The sequence below is a fragment of the Nannospalax galili genome, unplaced genomic scaffold, assembly GCF_000622305.1.
Source record: "Nannospalax galili isolate Female #2095 unplaced genomic scaffold, S.galili_v1.0 scaffold543, whole genome shotgun sequence".
Taxonomy (NCBI): Eukaryota; Metazoa; Chordata; class Mammalia; order Rodentia; family Spalacidae; genus Nannospalax; species Nannospalax galili.
Genome location: NW_008352270.1, coordinates 1,783,694 through 1,808,341, shown reverse-complemented (window position 1 = coordinate 1,808,341; position 24,648 = coordinate 1,783,694). Strand labels below are relative to the sequence as shown.

Sequence of the window (24,648 nt, the reverse complement as noted above, 5' to 3'; positions counted from 1 at the left end):
CTTTTTAACTTTATTTAAATTTTAACATAATATTTCTGGCATTAAGTTAGATACAGTCATGAATTAAATAGATGTTTTTCATTATCATGCTCTCATATATGGTAAAGTTATAGTTTAAACATGTTCTGTAGAAAGAAAATTGGCTATTTCTAGAGCAAACATGAATCATAGCTTTATTTATTAACATGACTAATGAATTGGGTTTATATAAGACTGTGGACTGGGGAAATAGCTGTGAGTAAAGTACTTAAGAGGACCCAAGTTTGATCTAGAGTCCACTTTAAAAAAAAGCCAGGCTTGGAGTCACAAACTTGTAATCCAGTATTGAGGAGGCAGAGAGAGGCGAGTCCCTGGGGCTCCCTGGTCAGCCAGCCCATCCTACTTCCTGAGTTCCAAGCCAGTGAGAGACCTTGTCTCAGATAGAAAGTGATGGTCCTGAGGAACGACACCTAAGATTGTCCTTTGGCTTCTGCATGCATGCACATACATGTGCACATGGACCCATATATGCACAAGTATACACACACATACAAACAATAAATAAAGAGTATTCTTTGTAAAGGAGATTTGAGTATAGGTCTTTTTTAAAAAACATTTGTAAACACATTTTAATTTAGTGGTAGTTGTAGTCAAAACTCTTCTCCTCAGTAATGAAATGCCTCTTCTGGTTATATGGTTATTAAATAAATAATTAAAAAAACCCCTCTTCTCCTCATGTTCCCTCTCTTTCCTTCCCTATTTTGTCCAGACCAACCTCAAACTCAGTGATCTTCCTGCTTCAGTTTCCTGAGTGCTGGAATTACAGGAGCGCTTCACAATATCTGACCTGGGTAGTACCATTTTTTAAAAAAATTTATGTGTACGAATATTATATCTGCATGTGTGTTAGTGCTCCCCTGTGTCTTGCAGTGCCCATGGAAGGCAGAAGAGGGTGTCAGATCACCTGAAACTGGAGTTATGGATGGTTACTAGCCACTTTGTGAGTGCTGGGAACTGAACCCGGGTCTTCTGCAAACTGAGCCATCTCTCTAGCCCCAGTAGTACCAATTTATAGTGCTACGTTTACACACGTATGTAGAGAGAAGTACTCTACATTTTTTATTTTACTTGTGTGTGGGGTTGAGGGGTGGTTATGGTGTATGTGTACTTTTATGTGTATGTGGAGACCAAAGAAGCATGTTAGGGGTCCCGCTCTGTCACTTTCTGTCTTACTCCTTTAGTTGGGGGTCTCTCACTGAACCTGGAGCTAGGTTGGCAGCCAGCAATCCCCAGGGATCCCTTTGTCCATACCCTCAACAGTGTTGGGGTTGCAGGCAAACTTGACTTTTCACATGGGTATTTGGGATTCCTCAAGCTTGTACAACAAGTGCTCTTGCCCCTGAGACACCCTAGCCTGAAAAGTACTTTTTTAGAAAAACAACACATCCCTCTGTGGTACCAGGGATCAAACCCAGGGCTTGATCTATGTGAGTCAAACACTCTCCCCCCCGCCAGGAAACAATGACTTTTTGTTATCTCCACTTTTTAAAAATTTTACAGTATTGTTGAAGCTTGGTTATACAGTTTTGTCAGTAAATAATACTCAAAAATTATAGTAGACATAGAATTGTGAATTTACATTCTAATACATATATATTTAATTTGAGAATTCTATCAGTTTAGTTATTGCAATACTTTTTTAAAACTTCCAAGACTGAGATTTTAAAAAAGTATTTTAGTTATTACTTTTATTTTATGCATATGAGTGTTTTGCCTGCAGTATCTAAGTGTACCCATGTTGTTCAATGCCTAGGGAGGTCAGGAGAGGGCATCAAATTCCCTGGAACTGGAGTTACAGACAGTTGTTAGCCTCCATGTGGGAGTTGGGAACTGAACCCTGGTCCTCTGCAAGAGCAGCCAGTGCTCTTAACTGGTAAGTCATATCTCCAGCCCCCTAGACTGTGATTTTTATCTTTAGAAGTTCAACTACATGTTTTACATTTTCTGTAGGGCACAGATGAAGGTTCTTCTATTAATGTGAGCTGTTATACTGGTTTTCATATATTGAACCAATCTTGTCTCCCTGTGACAACTCTTACTTGGTTATGGTATATAATTCTCTTGATGTGTTGCTAAATAAAGTTTGTTAGTGTTTTTTGAAGCATTTTGTGGCTCTATAAGAGATACTGGTCTGTAGCTTTCTGCTTTCTGACTTTTTTTTTTTTTTAAAGTAGGCTTTGACTAGATGTGGTGAAGTGGCTTGATAGTCGTTTTCTTGGAGGGTGAAATGAGAGCATCACTTCAGCCTAGGAATTTGAGACCAGCCTGGACAACATAGGGAAATCACATCTAAAAAAGAAAAATGCTTGTCAGATTTATTTTAATATTCATAGAGTAAGTAGGGAAGAGTTTCCTTAGGTTTAGTTTTTGGAAGTGTTTGTGAATGTTTGGTGTTAATTCTTTACTCTATGCATTTTTGATATGGTGCCACATTTGCTTGCATTTTCCCCCTGAAATACGGTCTTACCACGTTGTTCAGGCTAGTTTCAAATAGCTGAGGCCAAGTAGTCCTTCTGACTCAGCTTCCTGAATTGACTAGCTAAGATGACAGGAGCGTGCCATTATGTGTAGATAAGTTTGTATTTTAGACTAAAGATTTTGGATATATGACAAAATGTATGCTACCTGATGAGTACACAGGTGAGACTTGACTACACTGTGGTGTGTAGTTTTTCCTTCCTTAGTAGAAAGATCTGCTTCTTTGTCAATCCACTGATTAATTATAGAACCTTTTGTTAAGCTATTTTATAGAAGTTTTACCCGTGGTTAATATTCTTCCATGGAAAATATTAATACAAGATGGAAAATCATGAAATAATTGCAACATATTTATTGACTAGCATTTAGAACATTTTAACTTTATCCTTCCTATATTAATACTTTACTTTTTTACATTTATTTATTTATTTGGGGGATGGGGTGTATGGAGGTCAGAGGACAATTGCTAGAGCTGTCCCTTTCTGCCACTTTGAGTCTGGGAACAGGTTGTCAGACTTGACCACAAGTCACAGATGCCTTTACTCATTGATCCATGTCTCTAGCTTTATACTAATGCTTTCGAAAAATAAATTCTACCAATAAATTACTCCAATGCATACAGATTTCTGATCAATCTTTAAATAACCATTCGGAAGGAAACTTCCTACAATTAGGAAACTTTGGCTCTTACTATTTTGTGTGTGTGTGTGTGTGTGTGTGTGTGTGTGTGTGTGTGTGTGTGTGTGTGTGTGTGTGTGTGTGTGTGTGTGTGTGTGTGTGTGTGTGTTTGAGACAGGATCTCCCTGAGCTCCAGCAGGCCTGGAACTCACTATGCAGACCAGGCTGGCCTGGAACTCACAGAGATCTGCTTTCCTCTGCCTCCCAAGTGCTGGGACTAAAGGTGCGTATCACCGTGCCCAACACCAATATTTTATTTAAAAATTTTATTTATTTAGCTGGGTTTGGTAGCACACACCTTTAATCTCAGCACTCGGGAGGTAGACGCAAGTGGATCTCTGTGAGTTCAAGGCCAACCCGGTCTACATAGCCTGGTCTACCTAGTGAGTTCCAGGCCAGTTGGGGGGCTACAGAGAGATGCTGTCTCAAAAAGACTTAAAAAATTTATATTTTATGTATATGAGTGTTTTCCCTACATATATATAAGTGTACCCATTTTGGGCAGTGCCCATGGAGGCCAGAAGAGGGCATCAGATTCCCTGGAACTGGAGTTACAGACAGTTGTTAGCTGCTATGTAGGTACTGGGAACTGAACCCAGGTCCTCTGCAAGAGCAGCTAGTGCTCTTAATCACTGAGCCATCTCTCCAGCCCATCTTAAAAATATTTTAAAATAGCCAGGCATGGTGGCACGTGCCTTTGGTCCCAGCACTAGGAAGGCAGAGGCAGATGGCTCTCTGAGTTCAAGGCCATCCTGGTCTACATAGTGAGTTCTAGGCCAGCTGGGGCTACAGGGAGACACTGTCTCAAAAGGATGAAAAAAAAATTAAACATTGTTTCACTTCAAAATGTTGAGTAAACATTTCCATATTGGAGTCACTTGAGGGGAAATAAATGTCTGGAAATTTACTTTTGGGCTGTTATGATTGTTGCCAAATGAAATATTTAGTTTTCAAGGACACATTGATTTAATGCTTGCCAGTATATATATATAATCATAATAAATGAATTGACTTCATTAAAATATAAATGTATTGTAATTTTTCTAGAATAAAATTTACATTAAGTACTTGACATACTTTTGTTCTTTCAATTTTAATTTTTTTCATTTTTTTTGTGTAAAATATATTCTATTTATTGGAGTAATAGAAATGCTTTCTTATATATTTGTATTCTCTGTCAGTCACAGAATTAGAATGTGTCTTCCTGTCTCTTGTAAATAATAGCTTTAGAAAAATATAGTTTGCATATCATTCAGTTCAGCTGCCTAATTCATTTGTCTTAGTATATTCACAAATATGTACAGACATTATCCCTGTTAATTTTTTTTTTTTTTGGTCTTTTTGAGACAGGGTCTCCCTGTAGCTCCAGCTGTCCTGGAACTCACTATGTAGACCAGGCTGGCCTTGAACTTACAGAGATCCGCCTGCCTCTGCCTCCCGAGTGCTGGGATTAAAGGCATGCACCACCATGCCTGACTTATCCCTGTTAATTTTAATAACTTAAAAAATCATTTAACCTTCATTTAATTCTTAAGCATTTTCCAAACCACTTTAACCATTTCTAAGTGTGTAATTCAGCAATATTAAATACATTTACAATGATATGCATCATTACCCATTATTCATTTCAAGAACTGCTTTCTCATCTCAAATTGAAACTCTGAAACCTGTGAACAGCAACTCTTCATTCCTTCCTTTCCAACTTTTGGCAACCATTGTTATACTTTCTGTTTTAGGGAGTTTGATATACCTCATGTAAATGGAGTCATACAGTATTTGTTCTCTGTGTCTAACATAGCACCAAGCATAATGTTAATGTCATCAAGGTTCAAAAAAACTTTGCCTTTTTAAAAGACTGAGCAATATTTCATTACATGTGTATGCCACATTGAAAAAAATTGATTAAATTTCCTACCCATCTGACTATGAGTACTTGAATTGCTTCCATATTTTGACTATTGAAATTTCTAGTCCCTGATTTGTTGAGTCAGAATAGTTGGTTCAGTAGAAATTAAATGCTCAAATTTTTGAGGAACTGCCAGTTGACATACTATTTTCCATAGCATCTGGAGCATTTTATATTCTTAGCAACAATCCACAAGGATTCTTATTTTTCTATATTCACATGGCTCCTATAACAAAATATTAGGTAAATTATAAATAATTGAAATTTATTTCCTGAAAGGTCTAGAGATTTGGAAGCCTAAGATCAAATTACCAGCATCTGATGAGGGCCTTCTTGCTGTGCCATCCCAAAAAAAAAGCTAGACAGAGAGAGGGAGGAGAAAGGGGAAGGGAGAAGTGGGGAGGAGAAGAGAGGAAAAGAGGCCAAATTTACTTACAACAAGCCAGTTCTACAATAAATGTATTAACCTATTCACGAGAGCAGAGCCTATATGGCCTGATCACTTCTTAAAGGTCCTACTTCTTGATTATGTGTGGTGGGGCACGCCTTTAATCCCAGCACTGGGAGGCAGAGGCAGGCAGATCTCTGTGAGTTCGAGGCCAGCCTGGTCTACATAGCAAGTTCTGGGCCAGCTAGAGAGAGACCCTGTCTCAATAAGACAAAAAAGAGCCCTGCCTTCTTTTAAAAAAAATTCATTTATTATTTTTTAAATTTTATTTATTATTTATTATTTTTATTTTGTGTGTATGTGTGTATTGCCTGCATGTAGGTAAGTGCACCTGTGTTGTGTAATCCCTGCAGAGGACAAAAGAGGTCGCTAGATCCCCTGAAACTGGAGTTTCAGAGAGTTGTTAGCTGCCATGTGGGTGCTGGGATTTGAACCTGTTTCCTCTGCAAGAACAGCCAGTGTTCTTAACCACTAAGCCATCTCTCCAGCCCCATTTCATTTATTATTTTAATTTTATGTGTATGAGTGTTTGCCTGAATGTAGGTAGGTGCACCTGTGTCATGCAATGCCTGCAGAGTTCAGAAGAGGGCATTGTATCCCCTGCAACTGGAGGTATGGATGGTTGTTAGCCACCATGTGGGTGCTGGGACTTGAACTTGGATCTTCTGGAAGAGCAGCAGGTGCTCTTAACCACTGAGCCATCTCTCCAGCCCCAGTCCTGCCTTCTTAATATTATTATAATGGCAATTAAATTCCAACATGAGGTTTAGAGGGGACAGGCACTCAAATCATAGTAACTTGTTATTTTTCCATTTTTATGATAATAGGCATCCTAATGAGTGTGAAGTGCTATCTCATTATGGTTTTGATTAATGCTTCCTAATAATTAGCAATATTAAGAATCTACTCAAGATCTTATTAGCTACTTGTATGATTCTTTTGGGAAATGTTTATTTAGGTCCTTTGCCCATTTTAAAATCAGGTTATTTGTTTTCATGATGAGTTGTAAGAGTTTAAAAATATATATTCTGAAATTTGGCTATGGTGGCACACACCCTTAATTCTAGCACTTGGGAGGTTGAGGCAGAAGGATTGTGAATTTGAGGGCATCCTGGGCTACATAGTGAGTTTGAGGGCAGCCTTAATTCTAGCACTTGGGAAGTTGAGGCAGAAGGATTATGAATTTGAGGGCATCCTGGGCTACATAGTGAGTTTGAGGACAGCCTGGATTTCATAGAGACCTTTCTCAGAAAATAAATATTTAAAAATATTTATTATTTTTATGTGTATGAATGTATTGCCTGCATGTGTGTAAGTGCACTGGTGTTGTGCAATGACCTCAGAGGTCAGAAGAAGGCATCAGATACCCTGGAACTGGAGTTATGGACAGTTGTTAGCTGCCATGTGGGTACTGGGAATCAAACCTGGGTCCTCTGAAAGTGTAGTCAGTGCTCTTAACCACTGAGCCATCTCGCCAGCCTCTCAGAAAATAAATTTAAAAAGAGGAAAAATAAAAAATTTGTATACATGCTGAATATTAACCTTTTACCAGACAGTGCATTAAGGTATTTCCCCCATTGTCTGGGTTCCTTTTCACTCTCTGGGTAGTGTCCTTTGCTTTACAACAGATTTTGATTTTGATGAAATCTAGCTTACATGTTTTCTCTGTTGTCTGTGCTTTTGGTGTCATATTCCAGAAATCATTGCCAAATCTAGTCCTGTGACAATCTCCCTTATGATTTCTTTGAAGAGTTTTATTTCTCAGTTCAGGTCTTTGGTCCATTTTGAATGTTTTTTTGTATGTGCAACTTTTTTTGGGGGGGGGGCTGCGGTAAAATATGGACATCCAGTTTTCCCTGTGTTCTGTGTTGAAAAGACTGTCTTTTCCTCATGGACTATTCTTGGCACTGTTGACATCAATCAGTTGACCTGGCTGGGTGTGCTGCTCAACAGTAGAGAATGCTTAGTAGCATGCTTGAGGCTTGGTTTCTATCCCCAGAGCAATAACAAAAAAAGCGGCTGACCATTTATGCAAGGGATGATTTCTGTGCATTCTGTTCTATTCCATGGCTTGTATACACACCCTTATGTCAGTACTACACAGTGTTTTGATTACTGTAGCTTATGGTAAGTTTTTAAAAAAATTTATTCTTATTTTATGTGTATGAGTGTTTTGTCTGTATGTATGTAAGTGCACCACATGCATGCAATGCTTGCCTAGGCCAGAAGAGGGCGTTGGATCTCCCTGGAACTGGAATTAGGGACAGTTGTTAGTTGCCATATGGGTGCTGGTAATTGAACTCTGATCCTCTGCAAGGGTAGGCAGTGCTCTTAGCTGCTGAGCCAGTTCTCCAGCCCTTGTGGTAAATTTTAAATCAAGAAGTTTGAATCCTATTTTGCTCTTTTGAGATTGTTTTGGCTATTTGAGTCCTGTGAAATTCTATGTGTACTTCAGAACCATTTTCCCTATTTATGAAAAAAAATCACATAAAGATCTTGACAAGAATTAAATTGACTATCCCCTTTGGTAGTGTATTAATTTGCTAGGATTGCAGGATGCAAGTCTGACATTAGAGACACCTACCCTATGCTCCTTTCTTGGCTTCTGTTTTCATCTTCACATGCTGTGCTTGTGTGTACGTTTGTCTCTAGGTACAGATTTCCCTTGTGTATGTCAGTCTTTATGTGTAAATTTCCCTTTTTAATAAAGATACTAGTAGTATTGGATTAGGAGCCTACTTTTCTCCAGCATGACTTAATCTTTTCTTAATTATGGCTGTCATGCTTCTGTTTCCAAATAAGGATACATTGTGAGTACTGGAGGTTAAGGCTTTCAACATACAAATTTGGGGCAAGGGTCTGTGTCACAATTCAACCCATAATAGATAGAATTGGCACCATGAACATGGGGTATCTTTCCATTTATTTGTTTTTTATAGTTTCAGAAATAGCTTTGTGTTTTTAGTATACAAGTCTTTTGCCTCTTTGGTTAAATTTATTCCTATTTTACTCTTTGATGTTGTTAAAAACTGAACTGATTTCTAAATTTCTTTTTCAGATTATTATGTCTAGAAATGCAATTTATTTTATTTTTTTTTTGGGACAGGGCCTCATGTATCCCAAACTGGCTCACTGAGTAGCCTTGAATTTCCTGATTTTTCTTCCCACCTCACTCCTTCTTCTTCCTCTTCCTCCTCTTCCCCCTCCTCCTCCCCCCTCCCCCTGCCCTCCACCTGGCCTGCCCTCCCCCTCCCCCTCCCCTCCTTCTCCTTCTTCCTCCTCCTCCTCCTCTTCCTCCTTCCTCCTTCCTTCTTCCTTCATTCTTCTTTTTTAATGCAGTGCTGGGGATGGAACCCTGGGGTTTGTGCATGCTAGGTCAGCATTCTACCAATTCTCCCTTGCAACTGATTTTTGTGTGTTGATTTTGTACCATAAATTTTATATTCTCTCTCTCTCTCTCTCTCTCTCTCTCTCTCTCTCTCCATCTCTCTCCCCCCTCCCTCCCTCCCTCCCTCTGTCTCTCCCTCCCTCCATCCTTCCTCCCTTCCCTTCCTTTTTTTGCGACAGGTTCTCACTCTAGGCCAGGCTGATCTGGAATTTACTCTGTAGCACAGGCTAACCTTAAACTCATGGCACTTCTATAATACTTCATCCTCTGGAGTGCTGGGATTATAGGCATGGGCCAGTTTTGTTCTTCTTCATCGTCCCTCTTTTTTCTTTTTGTGATCAATCAAACCCAGGAACTTGCACATGTGAGGCAAGGACTCTACCACTGAGTTACATCCCCAGACCCTATTTAGTTCTGACAGTTTCTTTGTGAAACTTTGTAGGGTTTTCTACACGTCTTGGGACTGGGGATGGAACTAAATGGTAGAGTGCTTTGCTAACATGTATGACACTCTGGGTTCCATCCCCAGTAACACACACACAGACACACACAGACACACACAGACACACACACACACAGACACACACACACAGACCATATCCCATATTTTACTAGTATTAAAAACTTTGTTTCTTCTTGTCTAGTTCAGATGCTATTTTTAGTTCTTTTTCTTGCTCATACCCTATGGCATAAACACCCAGTAGTATGTTGAGTTGGAATGATGGAATTAGGCACCCTCATCTTGTTCCTTAGAGGAAAGGCTTTACTTTTGAATATACTAATTGTGTGTTTTTCAAAAATGCCTTTTTATCATGTTGAAGAATTTTCTTGTTCTATATAATGTGGCGTATTACTTTGAATAAGTTTTATATGTTGAACTAGTCTTATACTTTGGGGATAAATCACTTTCATATATTCTGCAATTTATTAATCACTACAGTTCATAATACTGCCTTAGTGATTTCCTTGCCAATTTCTTTTTTAATAATTAGAAAATTGTTTACTTATTTCTATGTGATTGAGTGCGTTGTCTGCATACATGTAAGTGTACCCATGCATGCAGTGCCCTCAGAGGCCAGAAAAGGGTGTTGGATCCCCTACAACTTGAGTTATGTTGATTTTTTTTGAGCCAGTGTCTCACTATATAGACCAGGCTCGCCTCAATTTCACAGGGATCTGCCTGCCTCTGCCTCTCAATTACTGGGATTAAAGGTGTGTGCCACCATGCCCAGTAACAGAACTGAAATTATGGATGATTGTTAGCCACCATGTAGGTGCTGGGAACAGAACTTAGGTCTTCTGCAAGAGCAGCCAGTGCTCTTAACTGCTGAATTTTCTCTCCATCCCTGCTATTGCTTTCTTTAAAAAATATTTTTATTTTATATGTATGACTATTTTGCTTGCATGTATATAAGTGTACCCATGTCATAATACAATGCTCTTAGAGGCAGAAAAACAAATGAAAAAAATAGAAAAGGAAAATAAAGATCACCCTAGCAAAATGTGACTGGTTTGAGGAGTGAAATGGGAAAGGAGAGAAAGGAGACTAAAGGTAGAAAAATATGAAGCAGCTACTTTAATCCAGCCAAAAGTAATGTGGGTCTAAACCTAAACTGTAGCAGTAGAAATGGAAAGGAAAGGGACGTATTTCAGAACTGTTCAGTAAGTAGAATAACAAGCCATTAATGGTCACATAGAACTGCCAAGATGCCCTGTTGGAAACTGAGTTAAGTTGGAATGATAAATTTGGAGGAGAGATGTCAGAAATCATATGACAGCAATGAGAACTGGTAAGTGGCATGCCCTGAAGGGGTGAACTTTAATGGATCAGTAATTTTTAATATGAAGTTGAAAAGGAAGCTAGCAGACAAGTCCAGAATAGAGGGACATTATATAAGCATATGCATGTATGTGTGTATATATAACATATAGCATGATCTCACCAACAAGCTAATTTCATGGGTTTGGGAGGGAGTGGGGAAGGATGGAGGACTGTTGAAAAAACATACATATATACATACATGTACACTAAATGGAGTACATAAGCGTTTATGAGATTTTAAGTTGAAGAAAGTAGCTAAAAACATTTGGGGACAGATGGAGCATTTGAATATGGTATGGATACTAGATGATCCTAGTGAAGTTTAGTTTTTTTTTTTTTTAAGGCTGTCATAATAGCATTGAGATTAGATAGGAGATTTTCCTTTTTTTTTTTTTTTGTCTTTTTGAGACAGGGTCTCCCTGTAGCCCCAACTGTCCTGGAACTCATTATGTAGACCAGGCTGGCCTCGAACTCTCAAAGATCCGCCTGCCTCTGCCTCCCAAATGCTGGGATTAAAGGCATGTGCCACACACCTGGCTGAGAGTTTCCTTATTTTAAGAAATGCATGTTGAAATATTGAAGGATAAAGTATCATTGTGCATGTGATTATTTATAGATGGAGGGAGAACAGAAAAAAATGGCTGTTTTAACAAATAGTTCAATCTAGGTTGTGGGCATGGAGTTGTTTGCTAAGCTTTCAACTTTATTGTGTGCTTGAAAGTTTCTTAATTAAACAAATTCACAAAGAAAAGCAGGCTAGGAGTTGGAGGTTATGAGTATCATCGGGGAGTAAAATATAGCTAGTACTTATTAAGGAGTAGGGAGAGGTGACTAGGCAAAAAGACTGGAGGTGAGCACTAAGTCCCTGAGATAGTTGAACCATAGGAGAATGGGTATAGAGTTCTCAAAAGTTTAAGATGATGGCCTTGGGGCCATGAGTGATTTATCACTTCAAAGTATAAGCCTGGAAAATGGAACTTGTATAGCATGCTGAAATAATAACTAGAAGAGCTTTTAGGGTTAGTAAAGCATTTGATAAACTTTTCTTTCTTTGTAGTGCTGCAGATAAACTTTTATTTATCTTGTTTTGCACATGCTAGGCAAGCACGTTATCCCTGAGCTACATCTACTTTGGACAGTGTTTTTAATTTATTATCATTAGTGTGTACGTGTGTGTCTCTCTCATGTGTGTGCGGGTGTTCCATGATGCATGTGTAGAGGCCAGAGGACAACTCTATGGAGTCATTTCTCTCCTTCCATGTTTACATGGGTTTCAGGAATTGAACTCAGGTCTCCAAGCTTGGGTGATAAATACTTTTACCTGCTAAGCCATCTTGCCATCTTGCCAGCTCTCTTTGTTTTGCTTTGTTTTTAAAATATTTTATTTTTATTTTATGTGTGTAAGTGTTTTGCCTTCATGTTATGTAGGTGCACCTGTGTCATATGATGCCTTCGGAGGTCAGAAGGTGTCAGTTCCCCTGGAACTGGAGTTACAGATGGTTGTTAGCCACCATGTAGGGCTGGGAATTGAACAAGGGTCCTCTGCAAGTGCAATCAGTGCTCTTAACTGCTGACCCATCTCTCCAGTCCCTCTCTTTATTTCTTTAAAACATAGTTTTATGTAGCTGAGACTGGCTGTGAATTCAAAAGCCTCTTCTCTCAGCCTCCCAGTACTGGATTACAGATATTGGCCACCACATCCAGAGATACTAAATTCTTTTTACTTATTTTTAAAAAGTTTTACTTTTTTTTTTTTTTTTTTGGACACAGGGCCTCACTGCAGCTGAGGAGGACCTTGAACTCCAGACCTTCCTGCTTTCACTTCCCAAGCACTGGGGTCACAAGTGTGTGCTTACACCCTGGTTAAGGTTTAATTCTTTAAAAAATTTTATTTATTATTTTATTTTATGTGTATAAGTGTATTGTCTGCATGTATGTAAGTGCTCCTGTGTCCTGCAGTGCCCTAGGAGGTCAGAAGAGGACATAAGATCCCCTGGAACTGGAGTTATAGACGGTTGTTAGCTGCCATGTGGGTGCTGAGAACTGAACCCGGGTCCTCTGCAAGAGCAACCAGTGCTCTTAACCATTGAGCCATCTCTCCAGCTCCCTAGTTGAATATTCTTATATTATTTCAAAATAGTAATGAAGGTGGGTGTGGTAACCCTGAAGACTAGAGGAGGATCTTGAGTTAGAGGTTCACTTTGGCTACATAGTGAGGCCTTGTGTCAAACAAAGCAATGCTCCACTTCAAAATAATGAGAAAGAATTTATTCACATGTGTATGCTGTTAGAGCCATGTAGCAAGCTTGGCTGCTACTAAAAGGCACAGTAGCTACATAGGTATAGAAAGTAGCTGATAAGTGTAAATGTGTTTGTTACTGCCTCCTAGAGTCATCGGCTCCATCATGTCAGCTGACTGCACTTTAAGATGAATGGCAGCTCTTTGTGTGCCTGGAATATCAATTAGCTTCTCCAGCAGTGTTCCCTAAGTTCCTATCCAAAGTGTGCAGCAGTGGGCTCTGTGTCTTACTTTTTAAGTAAAACATGCTGAAGATCATATTCTTGGTAATCTGGAACAGGTGGTGCCTACTGGCATTTACTGTGGATTTTGGCTGCCCAGCCCTCGGATCCTGCATGGTCCTGGCCTCTTTTTGGGAAGCCTTGGAATAGACTGATTTCACTCATTTATATTGAGAGATACAAGCTGTCTCTGTGAGCCATTCATGTTATACCAGTGTCCAGTGGGTGGGATTCCCAAGTTAGGGAAGGCTTAGATTTTAATTAAGGTATTATTTCAGAAAGATTGTAATTAGAAAAAAGAGATTCCATGGACAAGTCACTTTGGACAGTGCTGTGTTAACAAGAGTCTTTATAGTAGAATATTTCAAAGACTTTAATGATAGTATGTGGTATAAATCTCCATACAGGCTGGAGGCCTGTACAGTGATAGAGTGTGCCTGGCATGTGTGAGACTCTGAATCTGATACCTAGTTCTGTAAACAAACAAAAATACAGCAACTGAAACAGAACAGAATAAAAATCTGAAGAACTTTCAGGAAGAACTAGGGTCTAACTTGTGGTAATACAACAGTGTTTAAGATGGATAGGAAAGGGCCAGTGAGATAGCTTACCATGGAAAGGCACATGCTGCCAAGCCTGAGCACCAGAATTCAATCCCTGGGCTTCACATGGTGGAAGGAGAAAACCAACTCTAGCAAGTTGTCCTCTGACTTTACTTGTATGGCATGACACACATTCATGCATACCCATAACCCACACACAAATAAATAAATGTATTTTAAAAAAGAGCAAAAAAATCTGCAGGAAATAGATGGAGGTAAGATTAGTTTTCACCACAAATGCTAGAAAGAACAATAAAAATCTGCAGGAAATAGATGGAGGTAAAATTAGTTTTCACCACAAATGCTAGAAATTATCACAATATCTATAAAGCCCATAAAATACAATAATTCTTGAAGAAGTGTGACTTATGAGAAAACACTATTTATTTATTTATTTACTTATTTATTTATTTATTTACCTACCTACCTACCTACCTACCCCTACCTACCCCTAAACACTATTTATTTATTTATTTACTTATTTATTTATTTATTTACCTACCTACCTACCTACCTACCTACCTACCTACCTACCTCTTTTCTGCAGTGCTGAGGATCAACCCAGGCCTGTGCACATGCTTGGCAAGCAAACTACTGCTGAGCTAGGCTCTCTAAACCCTGTAATACATATTTTTAATTTATGGATACAAATATATATATGTACATATATATCTAAATATATATCTCAACTGTATTTTATTTGGAACTTCTAAATTTTACTTGAATTTCTAAATTTCATTTAGAGGAATAAAATTTTAGTGAGACAAGCATTCTAAAAAGAGACTAATAGAATGATAATAAATGGTAATAAGTAAAATAGTACAGTGATTGCACAAGACGAAAAATGCAAATCAGAATGGAATAAACAGAATGCAATCAGGAGAAAGTAGTCTCAATCATGTCAGAAACTATAATCCATTTTAATGTAGAAACAAACAAAAAACCCAAGTGCTCATTGGTAAATTAGATAAAACTAATTTAATCTTCTCTTTGAATTAGGGTTGAAGTACTAAAGCTAGCTGATGCAGTGGCACTTGCCTGGTATCTCATCCACCTGGGAGGTTAAGGTAGGATTGCTATAAGTGCACCTGTGTCATGCAATGCTGGAGGAGGTCAGAAGAGGTCATTGGACCCCTTGGAACTGGAGTTACAGATGGTTGTTGACTGCCATGTGGGTGCTTGGACTTGAACCTGGGTCCTCTGCAAGAGCAGCTAGTGCTCTTAACTGTTGAGCCATCCCTCCAGCCTGGGAGACTTTGTTTCAAAGAACAAAAAGCAAATTAAGTAACTAAACAAAGAGTAAATGCATTTTTAAGATATAGAATTGAGTGGAGAAGAATATTTACCAATCCCTTTAAAAAGCATGATTCTCCTTTCCTCTTGGTCTTTTCAAAGAATATGTAGCTAGACTTTAAATCGAGAGAGAGAGAGAACTTTAATGGAAGTTAACTACTAAAACAGGATAACGTACCTTAAAACGATATTGGTGGTGCTTAAGAGTGTAGCTTAGTGATAGAACATGTGGTAAATAGGTGCAAGCCCTAGGTCTGATCTCTAGTACTTAAAAAATAATAAACAACAAATCTTAGGATGGGGTTCTAGCTAAGCTAAGCACCATTTAGCATGCTCAAGGCCCTGGGTTACATTCCAAGCACCAAGGGAGAAAAGAATCTTAGTTTAAAAAGTACTGGGACAGTTGTGGTGGTGCACATTTAAAAAAATTATTTATTATTTTCATTTTATGTGTATGAGTGTCTTGCCTGCATGTATGTGAATGCACCCGTGTTGTGCAATGCCACAGACATCAGAAGAGAGCTTCAGATTCCCTGGAAGTGGAGTCAAGGACAGTTTGTAGCTGCCATGTGGGTGCTGGGAATTGAGACCTGGTCCTCTGCAGAAGCAGTCAGTGCTCTTAACTGCTGAGCCATCTCTCTGGCCCCAAATGGTGGTGCACATTTTTAATCCCAGCATTTGGGAAGCAGAGGCAGACAAATATCTATGAGTTCCAGGCTAGCCAAGGCTACACAGTGAAATCTTAAAAAATATATACAATGCAATACAATAAAAAGCAAATACCAACTTTGTGCGGTGTAGTATAGCATAACCAATGAGATTTTACCAAGATATAATTATGATTAATATAATTAATAAGAACTTTTCTGGGGTTAGGGATATAATTAATTGGTAAAGTGCTTGCTTAGCATACCTGAAGCCCTGGATTAGATCCCTGATGACACTACATAAACTGGGATTGGTGGCACATAAGTGTAGTCCTAACACTCAGGAGGTAGAGACAGGAGGATTAGAAGTTCAAGGTCATCTTCTGCTATATAGTGAGTTTGAGGTTAGACTGGGATACATGAGACCTTGTCTTAAAAAAATAGCAACAATAAAATCAACTTCAGCCATTCTTATTCTCTCTCTCTCTCTCTCTGTCTCTCTCTCTCTCTGTCTCTCTCTCTCTCTGTCTCTCTCTCTCTCTCTCTCTCTCTCTCTCTCTCTCTCTCTCTCTGCAGGGCTCAATATCAGCTATCTTCACTAATTCAGCTGCAGTTAAGAGTGGCTGGTCAGCAAGCCTCAGGGATCCTTCTAGCTCTGCCTCCCCAGTGCTGGGATTACTGGCATGTGTCACCAAGCCTAGCTTTTTACATGGGTGTTGGGGATTGAACTCAGGTCCTCATGCCTGTTCAGTGAACACTTTACTGACTGAGCCATCTCCCCAGCCTCCTCAACCATTGAATTTCAGTGAGATAGAAAACATTTGCATTTGCACAAAATGAAGTGGGCAAGATTGTTACCAAAGACTTGATCATAATAATGAAAAATAACCTAAATATCCACAATTAGAGGGTCAGTCAAATACTTTTTGGTAATGCTCTTTTACTGAATACCAAGCAGTCACAAAAATTTAGTAGGAAGAAAGGATTTTTAGTGAATTTAAACTCTTCCATATTGTTTCTCCTGCCTCTAATAACGTAATATTTTTTTCTTTTTGAGACAGGATTTCACTATGTAGACCTGATTGACTTCAAATCTCTATATAGCCCAGGCTAGCCTTGAGCTCACAGATAACTCCCTTCCTTTTGGCTCCAGAGTTAGGGAATTAAAGCCTTGGGCCACTATGCCCAGTGGTATGTATGATTTTGATGACCAGAAAGAGCAGCTATTTTCATTTTAGAAAAACAAATTACGACCAGGTGTGATGGCCCATGTCTTTAATCCCAGCACTTGGGAGGCAGAGGCAGGCAGATCTCTGTGGGTTTGAGGCCAGCCTAGTTAACATAGCGAGTTCCAGGCCAGCTGGGGCTACAGGGACACCCTGTCTCAAAAAGGAAAAAAAAAAAAAAAAGCCAACAACTCCCCCTAAACCCCCCCAAACCCAAATTATCTTAAAATGTTTACAGTAATTTTGACATGGAGTTAAGTCTTTGCTTTTCAAGGAGTTCACACAAATTGTTAAGAAATGATGAAGATCCTGGTAGGGATTGAGTAGAGAACAGGAGCAGACAATTAATACCTGCAAACAGGGGACAAATAAGCATATGGACCATTATTGAGACTCACATGTAATCAGAGAAGTGTAAATTTAAGTGATGAAGCACCATTCATTTTTTTTTTGTTTATAAAATTGGCAAGTTTTTCATTGCTGGGTTATAATAAAATTTAATTACATAAAAAATTATGGTATATTCATGTTGTACATTAAAAATGGAAGATTATTCAGATTATGTTGCAATTTGGAAAAGAACATTTAAACAAAGTAACTACATGTTATAGTTTTTGTATTATGAATACTAATAGGGTGGGGTTGAGGGAGGGGCAGGATTCAAGCAGGTAAGATTTGGGTTCCATCCTGCTTTGCCACTTAATCAGCTCTGATCTTGGGCAAATGGTTGAACCTCACTGAGTCTTGTTTTTTTTTTATTCTAGGAATGAGATATTTGACTCTGTGGTTGTAAGTGTATATATAAAGTACCTGAGCCAGAACCTGGTACATAGTACTTATTCAGTAAATATTTCTTGAGTGAATGAATGATAATTATGAAGTCCCTATATAGAAGGATGTATATAAAGATTGGAAGAAAATACATTAATATTTTGTGTATTTTTAAAGCAAATCCTATTCATTCAACAGATATTTACTATATGATTAGTAGTTATGTTAGAATAAAGAGAATGAGTGGTATGAAAATTTCTAATTCTTTCTTTTTGACTCTTAAATTACTATGCCTTCCTGTGTCCTATACATGAGGTGGAGGCAGGGGTAAGGGGCTCATTTTCTGTTTGGTAATATTATAAAATAAACTGTACTCATACTTTATCCTTCTCTTCCTTTCTGGGTGTCCTGTTACACATACTGCTTCATAAACATTGAGACTTGATCATATTTTTATGTAAATTACAGCTGAATACTACCTTAAGAGTATATTCTGTCTACTAGACTATGAAGAGTAAGAAATAGCATTTACCGGCATGTGTAACCACATGGCTGGTATCAATGTAAAAATTTGAGACTTTTTTCCCTTAGAACTGAGAGCTTCATGCTCAGTGCCCTACCACTGAGCTGTATCTCTAGCCCTCCCTTCTTTTTTATGTAAATTACAGCTGAATACTACCTTAAGAGTATATTCTGTCTACTAGACTATGAAGAGTAAGAAATAGCATTTACCGGCATGTGTAACCACATGGCTGGTATCAATGTAAAAATTTGAGACTTTTTTCCCTTAGAACTGAGAGCTTCATGCTCAGTGCCCTACCACTGAGCTGTATCTCTAGCCCTCCCTTCTTTTACTCAGCTAAATATTTTGGACTCAGCCTTGACCCCCCCCCCCCCTTTTCTCCTAATAGCAAATCTATCAGCACATCTTGGTAGCACTGCTTTTAGATTATAACCAGAATCCTATCTTTCCATGTCCACTGTTCCCCTCTGGTCCCAGCCTCCATCCGTATCTGACATAGGTACTGCAGCAGCCCCTGTGCTGGTCTCTGTGACCACCCTTCTTTTTCTGGTGTCCTCTTGACCAAGGTGAAAAGAAGTAGAGCAGGTCACTTTACTCTTAGAACCCTCCAGTGATTCTTCATTACATTCAGAGGAGATCCAAAACCCTTAAAGGAACTACAAGGCCCTTAGAGATTCTACTTCACACCCACTCTTTCAATTAGTCCTGTACATTCTGTTCCTTTTGCCTGAAAATTTCCTGAAGATGCTCAGTAGAATGTGTCATGTCATCCCCCCCACCCCCCACCAATCACCATGTATCTGAGGTAGGCATTTCAACTAGGACTCCTCACATCCTTTTCCTGGTTTCTTTCTTTCTCTGTGTTTAAGCATCATTTGACCTAGTGTATATGTCTACAAATTTGTAGAAGTTTTTATGCCTTCCCAATGAAAAAACCATGAGCTAGGGACTTTTGCTATGACTTTTTTTTTTTTAAGTTAGAACAGTGTCTGGAACATAGTAAGTACTCAAACATTAATTGACTACAACACTATTTCACATAAGTGAGCCTTGTTCCAACTCTTGTTTAACATTCTTTGAAGAATCCCATGGATTGATTTATATGCCTCTTACTTCAGCCTTCCTCAAGAACAGAGCAAAGGGGATGGGCAGGCCCACTACTAAGAAGCAGATGGTATTTGTTGCCTTGGGTTTACCCTGCTCATCAGCTAGGATGGCACCCACCCAAACTACTTTAGATAGAAGGTAGGCTGGAAGGTCTCCAATTTAGATCTGGGTGATGGCTCTTAGTAGTATATACACATATAAAACCCATTAACTGTGTTTTTAAAATCAAAATTAGGGGGACTGTAGAGATGGCTCAGTGGGGTAATAACTCAGTAGTTGAAAAGGGAAGAGGCTGTGAAAACATAGAGGACCTGAGTTTGGATCCCCAGCACATATATCAAAGCCAGGTGTGGCAGTGTACATCTGTCTGATTGCCTTTTTTTTTTTTTTTGGAGACAGAGTCTCCCTGTAGTCCCAGCTGTCCTGAAATTCACTGTGTTGATTGTGTGTGTGTGTGTGTGTGTGTGTGTGTTTCTGTATTTTTTTTATTTTTTTTGTTTTCCTTTTTTTTTTTTTTTTGGAGACAGAGTCTCCCTGTAGTCCCAGCTGTCCTGAAATTCACTGTGTAGACCAGGCTGGCCTCGAACTCACCAGCCAGCCTCTGCCTCCCAAGTGCTGAGATTAAAGGTGTGTGCCACTATGCTCAGCTGGCAGAGTACATCTGTAACTCCAGCAGTGGGGGCAGAGACAGATGGATTCTGGGTGCTTGCTGGCCAACCAGCTAAAACAGTGAACTCCAGGTTCAATGAGAGACCCTGTCTCAAAAAATAAGGTGGAGAATGATAGAGGAAGACACTGATGGCAACCTCTGACCTCTACATGCACATGCATGGGCAACTATACCTGTATACATATGTGTAGACAACACACACAATATGAAAATTGCAATAACTTTATTGTTATACCTCAGAAAAAAAGAGATATAACTTTGTTGTAACTTCCCTGCCACGAGGTACTGCAGCCTCAAGCTACAAGCCAAAATAAACTCTTCCTTCCTTAAGTTGCTTTTGCCAGTTCTATTCTTAATCTTCAGAGGGAGTTAAGGATGTAAGTGATTTATAAAGGAGATCAGGAAAGAGTCCCTCATGTTCTTCCTTATTTATCATTTTAGTTTAGCTAGGCATCGTGGCACATGCCTGGCATCCCAGCACTGAGAAGGTTAAAGACCAGCCTGATCTACATATTTGAGACCTTGTCTTGAAACAGACAGACCAACAGACAAAACAAACCAACAAAATCCCCAAAAGATTTCTAGTTAAGTTACTAAGATCTTTGTTTTGAATTCACAACTAAAGTAAAATAATTTTTATTTTCTTCATCTTTTACAGAGGCAATAGTGGTAGAAATTCACAAAAAGATCAAAGAAGCCTTTGAAGTGTTTGACCATGAATCCAATAATACAGTGGATGTGAGGTTTGGAAATACTTGTTTTTGTTATAATTCTAAATTATGATACAATTCATAAGTACATTATATCTTGGGTTTATTGTGGTAATAATTAAAGCACTTGTTTTCCTGTACTCTCTAAATGCCTGTGATTACTACTTCAAGGTAAATTTTGTTTCTTATTCTTCATAATCTAGTAGGTAAACTGTGTTCTGTCTCTTCCAACTTTAGATTGTGAACTCAGTGAGTGAGGTAAGGCATATTATAGCTTAAGTGATTGGTACATGTTTGGTTCTTAGTAAATACCTGTTGAATGAATGAATAGAATTGCTTTAAAACTATATAAATAGGGGCAGGGGAAATGGCCCAGTGGGTGCATGAGAACCTGATTTTGAATCCACAGTAACCATGTAAAAATTGGATGTGACTACATATACCTCTAACCTCAGCATTGGAGGACAGAGATAAGCAGATCCCAGAAGTTTGTTGGTTAGCCAGCTTAGTTGAAATAAGAAGCCTCAGGTTCAGTGAGAGACCCTATCTCAAAGGAATAAGGACAGCAATTCAGGAAGATGCCTAATGTCCTCCAGTGGCCTCCGAATGCATGCATACCTGTGTATGTGTACACACACACACACACACACACACAAACCCCACACACATATCATACACATTACACACAAACTACAGATATATTACTTATGCACACAAATTTTTTTAATTAAAAAATATCCTACTACAAAGAAAGTAACTGTTTATAAAATAGTACACTTTCTAAGTTAAAAAACAAATCAAGCAACATGAAAAATAGACATTGATATTGGTAGTTCTGGAGTGGAATACAGGAGACAAAAGAAAAGCAAAAGGTAGGACAGGTGTGGTGGTGCATACCTGCATTGTAGCCCTTAGGAGGTAGTTAGGAGGATTGTGAATTGGAGGCCAGCCTTAGCTACATAGCATTCTATGGGAATGACCCTGCGTGGAACATCGGGTCCTCATTATATGGCCTTCCAGGAAAATGATTGGGTGAGGGAAAATGATTGGTGACAGAGTTGGTTAGTAGTGTTGACCATACACTGTGGAAGGACTGTTAGATAGATGATTGACAAGTGTCTTCACCTCTGACCTCTCCTGGAATCTGAAGGGTTCTCTTGCTGGTCCAGGAGAGAGAAGTATTGGTAGAGAAGTCGAAGAGTATAGCTTTAGATGTGTCTGTTTGGTGGTTGTCCTGGGAATGGCACCCAAGGGCTCATGTATGCTAGGTAAGCATTCTATTCCTGAGCCACATCTCTAGCCCTTATACATAAAGCTTTGTGAGAGAAATGGCTTTAAAAAGAAGGAAAAAAGTATGCTATCTGACAAACTCCTTGTAGTTTTGAGCTAGGGGCTTTGTGTACATGACCTCATTTGAATGTTTTTATTTGTGTGGTAAGCATGGTGCCTCCAGTTTTGGAGACAGGTGAAGAGTATATTCTTTTCTCAGTGTCCAATCCAGGACTTTTCCAATCCCATGTTTTTTGCTCTGCTAGGGAACATTCCCATCCTCCCACACCTCCCACCCCAACTTTCCCGCCCCAGCCTCCACAAAATTCCTGGACTTGTCTCTTGCCTTTAGGTTTCTTGACAGTAACAGTGAAAGGAACATTTCCCATATCCATAAAGCAGGGATGCCAGCCAGGCCCTTTTTGGCAAAAGGGTCAATTCAGGAAAAATAGATGTGTTTATGGGCTGAAAATTTTTCCTATTCCAAAACAAAATAATTTTGCTGTGGCCCCAAGGGAAAGTGTATGCTCTTATAACCTAGTCTACTTTATTAAATAAAGATGGCTGCTAAGAAAATTGGCATTGTTTTTAGCACTAAGATATTAATGATAAGCATATTTGAGGAGTAGTAACATGAATGAATACAGCTTTCTAATCGTAATTCCTTAAGCAATTTTTTGTTTGTTTGTTTTGCTTTTGAGTCAGGATCTTACTCTGTAGTGTAGGCGGGCCCTCAAGTGACTGTGTAGCTCAGGGTAGCCTCAAACTTGTGATAGTCTTCTTGCCTCAGCTTCTTTTTTAAGTGCTAGGCTTACAGATATATATGCCACCATGCCTGACTCCTTATACTAATTTAAATGGAACTTATGTGCTTTCACGAGGCTGGTGTCATTAAGAATCACCCTTTATAAACTGGAAGTGAAGAACAGAGATAAAAAACAACTTTCATGTTGGAAGTCAAGTTAGTTTATCTGTTTTATTTTCCAAGTTGGCTGCACACCAGCCTCAGGGGAGGCCTGGGAATGCCATGATGAATAGGGTCGGCTTTCTCTCTGTTTATAAAAGCAGTTAATCTGTCTGGAATTTACTTTGGCCTATGATTAAAAGTGAAAGTCTAAATAGACTTAGTTTAACTTAATAAACATCTTATTTGCTGTTTGAATTATTAGGCCTACTTTATAACATGCCATATGTTATACAGTTGTATCTAATTTCAGCTTTTTATTATTGCTTTACCTTTTTTCAGTCAATAGTAGTTAAATACTATATTACATGCCATCAATTTATAAAATGCTTTACTCTCTGGTAGAGTTTTTATACCTTAAGTATTTAAGGATTGAAGGGCAGTATTTCATGTAGACTGAATGGTATAGGGAAGTGTCTTTGAGCCAGGTATGGTGGCTCATGCCTATGATCTCAGCACTTGGGAGGCTGAGGCAAGAGGATCACCACAAGTTCAAAGCTAGCCTGGCTATGTAGTGAGTTCTAGGCTAACCTTGGCAAAAAAAGTAAGAACCTGTCTCAAGAAAATTAAAAACAAAAATGTGTATTTGCATGCAGTGAGAGGGCCAGAGGGACACACAATGACAGTGCTGGGCAGGAAGAGAGCTGTTCTGCAAGGTGGCCAGGGCATTGACCATCCCTTAGGAAATATGGTGCTGCTTCTCCCAGTGAAGCCTTAGGCTGACTTGCAGAGATTTTTCGTAGCTTCTTTCCTCTTATCTCTGCTGTGCACATATTGAAAGATTTTATTCGAATTCTTATCACATTAAGTAGAAAAAAGGGCTGGTATTGTGAGTGCCAGGAAAGCAGTGGGTTGCTTGCCACTATCTGAAATATTATGAACTGGTCCTTCCTGCCTCCTCAGACTTGGGAAGAATCACACATCCTGGGTTTCAGGTCCAGCATTGTGATACTGAGGAATTTATTTTCTTTGTGGCCCTGGTTTTACAGTTGCATACAGGATTGGTAGTGTAAGAGGTTCTCAAAGGGGATTGGAGGCCTCCCTATACCATCCCCAAGACCATTATGATAGGTAGAGAGCGGGCGGGAGCGAGCGGGTGGGTGGCGCGGATGGAGAGCACGAGCTGATGGAGGAGGCACCTAGGCACTGATGGAATTCTCAGCGGGATACAGATTTATTTTGCACTGGGCACCTTTCCCTCAGGGAAGGGAAAGATGTCGGTGGAGGGAAAGATGGAAGGGAAGGGAAGGGAAAAGGGAAAAGGGAAAAGGGAAGGGAAAAGGGAAGGATAGGATAGGATGTCCGCCCACAGGTTGTGAGCTGGGACTTTATATATGGGGGCTTTAGGGTGTGGAAGGGGGGAATGTTTGGGGGAGAAATCAGGGAGGGGGAAGCAGGAAAAGCAGGTAGGATTAGGGTCTGGAAGTGTTTACTTTTTCCCTCTTAAGAGAAAAACAGCTTCTAAAATCTCTGGTTATCAGGTAGAATCTGCTTATCCTATCTTTGGAGGTCAGAGGAAAGGCAGGCTGCTTCTCAGCAGAGTTTGTTTCCCTTGACTTCAAAGGTCAAGGTGCTTATCAGCTAAGT

General features: G+C 39.2%; 1 protein-coding gene across 1 annotated transcript in view; it reads left to right on the top strand.

The window, feature by feature from the left end:
* Efcab2 (EF-hand calcium binding domain 2) overlaps positions 1-24,648 on the top strand; it is a gene marked incomplete in the record, with an annotated part of 115,802 nt that overhangs the window by 23,877 nt on the left and 67,277 nt on the right. The window contains 1 exon segment of the mRNA XM_029554114.1: positions 20,777-20,861. Within this exon segment, the coding sequence (XP_029409974.1) occupies positions 20,777-20,861 (85 nt within the window).